We start from the raw sequence: 8,594 nt of genomic DNA on the forward strand, positions 1-8,594 counted from the left end.
AAGCAGTCTTACATATTTGTTTAATATGTTCATTGAAGGACATGTCCTGGTCAAAAATGACTCCAAGGTTCCTCACAGTGTTACTGGAGGCCAAGGTAATGTCATCAAGAGTAAGAATCTGGTTAGATACCATATTTCCAAGATATTCAGGGCCAAGTACAATAACCTCAGTTTTATCTGAATTAAGGAGCAGAAAGTTAGAGGCCATCAGGGTCTTTATGTCTTTAAGACATACTCATCACTGCAGTTTAACTTATTGGTGTGTGTTATCTGGCTTCATGGATAGATAAAGTTGGGTGTCATATTCATAGCAGCGAAAATGTATGCTATGCATTCTGATGATACTGCCTCTAAATGAAAGACTCTAAATGAATATCAATAGTACTGAAAGTAGTTGTAGGTAATGTTACATCTGAGATGATTATGAGTCATTTTGTTTCACTTTTTGTCAGGCTGGCTACAGTGCTGAAGAGAAACCTCGGGTTGTTCTTATTTTCTTCAATCAGTGATGAATAGTAAGATGTTCTGGCTTTGCAGAGGAATTTCTTATAAAGCAACAAACTATTTCTCCAGGCCCTGCAGGTCTGTCCTCAGGGTGTGTGCCGCATTACGGAGGAAATCTTCCTTTTTACATCTCTATTGAATATTACTCTGCTGCTGTGCATGATGGATGTCCTTTTATTCAGCTTTTCTTTTACAGATATGAATGTGGTAATGACTGTTCTCCCTCCCAATAAAGAATAAACCTGCAGGCCTATGTGAGCTTATAATGATGTTCTTAGTTTATACACGGGCAAAGCTTACTTACAGCATGTGTTTGTATGTAAATATAATTACACTGTAATTTTACAGAAAATCTAAACATGTAATGATGCCATAGACCGTGTTACTACATGTTCCTGACACGTCTGTAATGCTGAGCGGTCCATGCAGAACTATGGTCTGAGAGTCATCTGAGGTGAAGCAAAACTACAAACAATAAATCATGCGTAATGCTGCTATGACACTTTTAACCCCCGATAGCACGAGAGGAACCACAACAGGAAACCGACACAACAGATAATACAAAAATGATTTTTATCAGCAAACACACACACACAGCCTTTAATCTTACAGCAGCGACCCCCAAATGTTATAAAGCTCTGTCTCCACAGGAGATATAAATAAAGTTCAGTGTGAGTAAAGACGAAGTGACAAGACCTTGAGCAGAAAAATGGAACAATTCTGACTTTTATTTTATTTTTTTTATCAAACTGTGAGACGAAGCTGAGAGGAAGAACTGACGTCACAGTAATGTGTGCTGAGCCGGGCACACACACACACACACACACACACACACACACACACACACACACACACACACACACACACACACACACACACACACACAGAGGGCAGGGTAAAGAGGAAGGCTTGCACTGGGGTTTCTCACTGCTTCGTAGTTCTCTTTAATTGCAGCGCTTAGTGTTTGTTGGATGCTGTGCAGCTGCATCATCGCCCTCCTCATCCTTGTCCTCACCTGTGTGGCCTCAGCAGCCAGCTTCATCATCCACCGCCACACCTGTGAGTTTTCTCTGACTGGAGTTTTTGCTGTAGCGCTGACTTGAGCGGTCAGACCTCAGCTTCTCCACATTGCTCTGAAGGCTGTTTCAACATTTCAGGCTGGAAACAGAGGCTGAAGCTCAGAGGTGGCACTTTGAACCTTCAGGTGTGTTTTTCCTGCTTTTCAATACAGCATGAGAGAAAGTTTGAGGTTAAACTCTGTTAAATGATGTAATGTGTGATATTTTTTAGATAAGATCAGGTGTGGTGCAGTGAGGCATTTTCTGTTGATCGAATCGATAAGACGACGTTTCCCTCTGAATGGCACGTTCTGTCAGCTGCTCGCATCAGCACAGAAACCACACAGTAAATTCCTCTTCACTGCATCAAGAACAAAGTTTAATCAAAGAGAAACTGAGTCCATCAGCTGCGCAGCATCTCTGCAGCTCAGAAACATCGTCGTTAAATCACTGCAAGATAAAGTTTGTGCTTGCTGGAAGAAGAGGTTGCCGTCAGATGCAGGTTAATGATTGTCGACAGAAACATCAAAGCAGAAAATATCATGTTTATACTTTATCTGATTTTTAAACTTTGAAAAACAAAGAAATAAAAACTGTTAAAATCAATTTAACACGTTTTCTGGAGCCTGAACTTTTCCACTTGTCAGAAACGCTCAATAACCTTTGGCCTACCCAAATGTGGGTGAGTGGCTACTCTCAGAAGGACTCTAAGTATAAACGTGCGAGCCGAGGCAAGCTCCAAGCTGTCATGAACTGCCAGCTCACATTTCTCCACAAGCAGAATAGAAATCTTCCCATGAGCCTCGGCGGAACGGCGATGCGGCATCTGTGTCGTGCAGGTTAAACTGATCTTAAAGGAGAAATAAATAGTTCCTCAAACACCTCGGGTTCCTGCTCTGCACTTCTGCTCCTAGGGCCCTCGGCTCTAATTTGTCCCCTCAGACTTCCTGTATTTCAAATGTCACCTGCGGGGAAGCGAAAGGTCCAGAAGACCTCAGACGATTTCATCCACCACGCTGCCCCAAACGTCGGACGTGCGAGTGGTGGGAAACGGCCACTTCTCGTTTGTGTCTTTCTGTCACCTGCTCAGGTGTTTGTGAATTAACTTCCTGAAAACCAGCAGCTGATCTCAGGCCAGCATTGAGCACACCTGCCCGCATACTCCAAATAATCTATTACATTTCCCGTCCTGTGATTACTGGACTGACTGAATTTTATTTAAGGCACAAACACACCTGTCAAATCAAAAATCAATTAAAAACACAATAAAAATATAAAAGTAAGACTATCAAATAAATATAGTTGCATTAATTTAACATAAGAAAATAATAACGATAAAAATAAAAACTGTAGACTACATGAGACTATATTCAGTTTAGTTTTATTTATACTTTTTATTTATACCAAATCAGAACAAAAGCTTAAAAACACAATAAATAAATACAGTTATATTAATTTAACCCAAGCAAATGATAAAGAATTATAATAAAGAAAAGAAGACAATACAAACTAAACCAGACTATTAAACAAAATGAAGTTTAAAAGAAAACTAAAGGTATAAAAATCAAATATGAAGAATACAATAAAATACAGCAAACTGCAGAATAAATAAGAATAAATTACACAAAGGTAAAAATATAAAGATATAAAAATGAAAATACATCAAATAAAAATGAAAAATGAAATTACATTAAAAAGATGATAAATAAAAGTTACTTTTCATTACTTTTGCTCACACTGGGTGATTACAGCTGGTAACATGAAATGAACTTGACTCGTGCCTTTTATTCTGCATACAGCATTTAGTGACATTTGGACATTTATTGATGACTAACTGCAGCTAAAGGTTAGGAGGAAGTTCTCTTATTTACAGGAAGCACATCGATAAAAAAACACACCTGAGCCTGTCAGTTAGACGGACACCTGGCTCTTTCGGCTCGACTTTAATCTTTGACGCTCTCCGATGCATCCATCGGAGTATGAATGTGTGCGAATGTAGTTAGACAGCACTCAGTTTAGTGTCAGTGCTTCTGAGAATGGGTGTGATTGGGTGAATGTGGCATGTTGTATAGAGCGCTTTGAGTACTCCGGGAGAGTAGAAAAGCGCTATATAAGAATCAGAATCAGTCCATTTGATATGAAGGTAAAAATGTGAATATGTGAAGAAGAAGATAAGAGGGGTAGGTGTTTGTTGGCTGCGGATTGTGGGGGAAGTAACCAGGGGGGAAACCATGCATGCATGAAGTGGGTCACTCGCTGTTTCTGACCTCTTTTCTGCAAACTTCCTGCAAAAGCTCAAACACCTGAAATGGCGTGACGCACACACCATTGGCACTGCAACGAGCATGTCTTCATCTGAGTTTACGAGCAGCAGCAGCTCGATGTAGCCGGCCTCTGCACCACTTTCACACGTTTAACATGTCAAAGTCCCGTTTAGGTTTCAGGACTCATAGCTCAGCGGGGATGAGTCAGATCAAGAGCAAGCGCTGAAATCTGGAGGCTGTAAAGTGTGTCACTCATTAACATTTCAAAGCTTTCTGTGACTGACACTGTCTGTTTTCTCTTTACAAATCAATCCAGACTTTCCTCAGAAGGTGTTTCCAAAAACATCTCACTGACAGACACCTCAGTCTGTGCTGTAACCAACACTTACCATCAGCCTCACATTGAGCTCAGAACCCAAACGAGGGCCAGGAGCCTTGCAGAGTTCTTGCCTAGTTTACAATGACACAACAATGATCACATCACAGTGCAGGAACAGCAACGGCAACATGAAAATGAGATAAAACTCATTCTTCAGATTCTTAAGAGGGAGATTATGGGAAAATGGGAACATTTAGAGCATTCAAGTGGACAATGGGACGTTTTAAAGAAATAAGCTTACACCCACTGTGAAGCTTTGTCACCGTGTTTCCATCAAAGTCACCAAAAACAGTGTTTAAATTAATGAATAAGAAGAGTCACTGTGGTATTTTGAAATGCTGTTTCATCAGCCGGAAACATGCCTGCTTCAGGTTAAAGTTATGGTAATAGTGTGGCACTTAGTTCTTGGAGTTGGTAATTTAGGATGACGTGTCTGGGATCCACAGACAGTTCTGTGGATTTCCAGCTCAGGCTGCTTTCCGCTGTCTCACAGCCTTGGACAGTGAACTCATCTTAGTGCTCCTAGAGTTTCACTGCAACAAAACGCTGATGTTAAAAAGAAACACTGCGCTGGTTTGAGTCGTTTCTCTCTGATAGACTCCAAAAAACAGAGTTGTCATCAAACACAGCGTTAGTCATGGAGACCCACAGGTTTCAATGCTGCGACCAATACTTCTTCACATCATACATGCATGAGAAAGAGAGAAGGAAGAGCAGGCTAGAGTTAAAGGGTGGGTTTGAAAACAGTAGTGAGACTTGCTGTGATGGATAGTTTGAACATGTGCAGAGGGAGACTGGATATATTGGAAAAAAGATGATGAAGATGGCGCTCCCAGGCAGGAGGAGAAGAGGAAGACCTCAGAGGAGGTCCATAGATTTAGTGAAGGAGGAGATGCAGAGGGTTGGTGTGACAGAGGAGGATGCTTGGATAGGAGAAGATGAATGCACATGATCACATGGCTAGAGAAAGGAGCTGAAAAACAAGAAGAAGAATTAAATTCTCTTGTGCAATACCATTAGAAATATCCTGTCTCAGAGTGATGCTGAAAAACTAGTTCATGCATTTATTACTTGTATAATACTTGTTCTTCCTTAGGCTTCAAATTTTCCTTTTTGCTAAAGCATATAGTTAGGGCTGGATCAGGTGACCCTGCACCTGAACCAGCCCTTAGCTGTTAAGTGTTTGCAGAGATGTAGTTGAATAACGTGGATTTTATTTAATTTTTATGAAAATACAGAGCTGATTAATGTGCGAACTGAAGATGCTATAGCATCCACACAGCCACTTCATCATGTGTTCTCTGGTCTTCCTCTTGCCATTGTCTTTGTTTCACTGTGAGTCCATCAGACACATGTGCTGTAGTTTGATGTTTTCTCTCTGCTTGCTTTACAGTCATCTACTCTGCAGAGGATTTGGTGTCCAACCGATCATACCCCACGGAGATGTCCAACCAGTCATACACCACAAATATGTCAAACCAATCATACCCTATGTCGACGTCCAATGATGACTATAATGTCACTGATTACCTAGATTACGGTGGATTTTGTTCATTTCCCAACAACCAGAGTGCGGCGAAGGTGATTGGCCCGTACATCCACTCTATCATCTGCATCCTGGGCTTTGTGGGAAACAGCCTGGTCATTGTTACCTACGCCTTCTATAAGAGGACCAAGTCCATGACTGACATCTACCTGTTCAACGTGGCCATCGCTGACCTGCTGTTCGTGCTGGCGCTGCCATTCATCGTCTACAACGAGCAGTGGTCGTGGCCGATGGGGCAGGTGGCCTGCAAGCTGCTGCGTGGCTCCTATAGTGTGAACCTGTACAGCGGCATGCTGCTGCTTGCCTGCATCAGCACTGACCGCTACATCGCCATTGTCCAGGCTCGGCGTAGTTTCAGACTGCGCTCACTGTCATACAGCCGCATCATCTGTACCATCGTCTGGATCTTCGCTATACTTGTGTCCGTCCCCAGCTTCTACTTCTACAACTGGTATGAGCCATCACACTTGAGTGATCCTAATAACCAAACGCATGTTTGTGAGTTCAAGTTTAAAGACTCAGAAACAGCCACTGCGGTGAAGGTGGGCATCCCCAGCACCCAGATCAGCGTGGGTTTCTTTCTGCCACTCTTCATCATGATCTTCTGCTACAGTGCCATCATCATCACCCTGCTGAAGGCCAAAAACTTCCAGCGGCACAGAGCAGTACGGGTGGTGCTGGTGGTTGTGGCCGTTTTTATCATCTGCCACCTGCCTTACAACATAGTGCTGCTGTATGACACGGCCAGCCTGTTTCAGGAGGTCTCGTGTGGTGAGGCGGACATGTTGGAGATGGCCAAGACGGTGTTCCAGACCATTGCTTACATGCACTGCTGCCTGAACCCAGTGCTGTACGCCTTCGTAGGGGTGAACTTCAGGAACCACTTCAGGAGGATCTTCAGGGACCTGTGGTGTCTTGGAAAGAAGTACATGGCCCCACGCCGCTTCTCCAGAGTCACCTCTGACTTCTACATGTCCTCCACTCGTCGATCGATGGATGGGTCCAGCAACAGTGGCGCTTCTTTCACCATGTGAAGACATCCACGTGTTGATCTCTGAAGCTCCAAGTCTCTAACTCACCTCTCCTGACTCACTTCTGTTTTACCGACGAGATTCTTAATCCAGAGTGAAATATTTTGAAGATAAAAAGATCTAACACCATGCTGCACATCTTGTTCTACTTCATCATTTTAATTGAGAAATATTCCAACTCCTGCATTTGACTGAAGACGAGTCTCCTGCAGAGCCTCCTGCTGTCTGTATTACACAATTGAAGCCCAGAGCTCAACATCTCCTGCAGCTGCAGATGATGAGCTCTAAGCGAGGATAAAAATAACCTTGAAGAGTTTCTCTGACTGATGTGTTCCTGAAAAGACTGATGGCGACTGGAAACTTCCCAACAGGCTGAGTGTTTCCTGTCTTCTGAAGGTCCAGAAAGGATGCAACAGGCTCTGATGTGTAGTGCTGCACAGCTGAAATATTTCTGTGCTCAGGTAAAATAGCTATGTGACCTGCATAGGCAGCAATAATCAGCTGCCTCTCCAGTGAGTCCCTCCTCCCACAGCTGAACTACGCCCCCTGGTCCTGGTTCTGCTCATGAACCAGTTCTCCACCTGCTGCACTTTCTGGTTAGAGAGACCCTCAAGAGCAGAACCAGAACTAAACCCACTCTAATCGGACCATCTGTACCAGGAACCCCGACAGCGAGCACATGAATTTTCAAATTAAGAGTGAGGGGGATTGCCCAATCCCCAACACACCTGGTAAGCTCGCTGTAGTAAACTCGTCATCAGACCAACACCTTCTAGCTCCATTTGGTCTCCTAAACGTCATCAGAGTGAAAACCAACATGTCTGGTGACAATGTCTGTGATTGCTTTGTGAAAACTTTTAATGAGCTGTTTTTACTCATATCGCTGCCAGCCACCACCCATCAATGCAGATTAATAAAAGATGGCTGGCATGGCGTGGAGTACTGGTCATCAGGGTCAGGGGTCAGGCTTAGAGTTTGGTTGTGTTCCAGCCAGATGATCAATGTTACAGTGATTCTGTCATGTAAGTGTGTCACACAGTAAAATATATCCATATAAGGGATGAGCCTAAACCTGACCCCTGACCCGTTAGAAGGTTCCTCAGCAGACTAACTGGACATTGACCATTAAAACCTACCAACAAATAACAGCTGATAGGCTCCATCACCCACATTACAGGCATGTTTTCAATCCCTTTTTAACGTTTTGTACCTAAGAATGTTTTTTTTTATGTTAATTTGCTGTTTGTCATTTCATTTATATCAGAACTGTGCGAGTAGTCTGCATTGACGTGAATGTGTAATCCTAATCTGCTCACAGGTGATTTCCAGGATTAAGAATTGAAACTTTTCAGAGGTTTTCACATCCTCATTTAAGCCCTGATGAAATACAGGTTTTCAGTTTTAATTTTGTCTCAAGGCTCAAACATTTCAAAAACTCTGCTTTTCTTCATATCCAACTCTTATTTGTTGCAATTCCTCTCATTCTTTTTTTTTTAACTGTTCGTGCCTGGGTTTATTTTTATGACACCCAATGTATCCTTTGAATGTAACATTACAGCTCAGTTGTCAGATTTGTGCCTTTCAGAATAAATGCAGTTTATTTCGTCTATTTCTACGAGTCTGAGTTTTTATTTTAATGTCTCTGTGGTTTTAATGGGATTTAAAGCTCTGGTGTTTAAAGGACGTTTACTGATTTCCTTTTAAAGGAGTACTTTGTTGCACTCAGCTGAGTTACGGCATGACCTCAATGTTCAGACTCTTTGCAGAGTTAGACTCCACAAAAACAGGAATATGGTTGTATAGGAATTTCTT

General features: G+C 42.5%; 1 protein-coding gene across 1 annotated transcript; it reads left to right on the plus strand.

Annotated features, from left to right (window-relative positions):
- The first annotated feature begins 1,471 nt into the window (after positions 1–1,471).
- ccr6a (chemokine (C-C motif) receptor 6a) lies at positions 1,472–8,381 on the plus strand. Its single transcript, XM_084952676.1, has 2 exons — positions 1,472–1,708; positions 5,599–8,381. The coding sequence occupies exon 2, from the start codon at positions 5,649–5,651 to the stop codon at positions 6,783–6,785; it is 1,137 nt and encodes a 378-aa protein (XP_084808802.1). The 5' UTR covers positions 1,472–1,708; positions 5,599–5,648; the 3' UTR covers positions 6,786–8,381.
- Positions 8,382–8,594: the final 213 nt, after the last annotated feature.

The sequence above is a fragment of the Perissodus microlepis genome, chromosome 15, assembly GCF_051167445.1.
Source record: "Perissodus microlepis isolate ML-2025 ecotype Zambia chromosome 15, ASM5116744v1, whole genome shotgun sequence".
Taxonomy (NCBI): Eukaryota; Metazoa; Chordata; class Actinopteri; order Cichliformes; family Cichlidae; genus Perissodus; species Perissodus microlepis.

Bases quoted from the DNA above. Each gene is read 5' to 3' on its own strand.
- ccr6a (XM_084952676.1), top strand. From the start codon at position 5,649: ATGTCCAACCAGTCATACACCACAAATATGTCAAACCAATCATACCCT.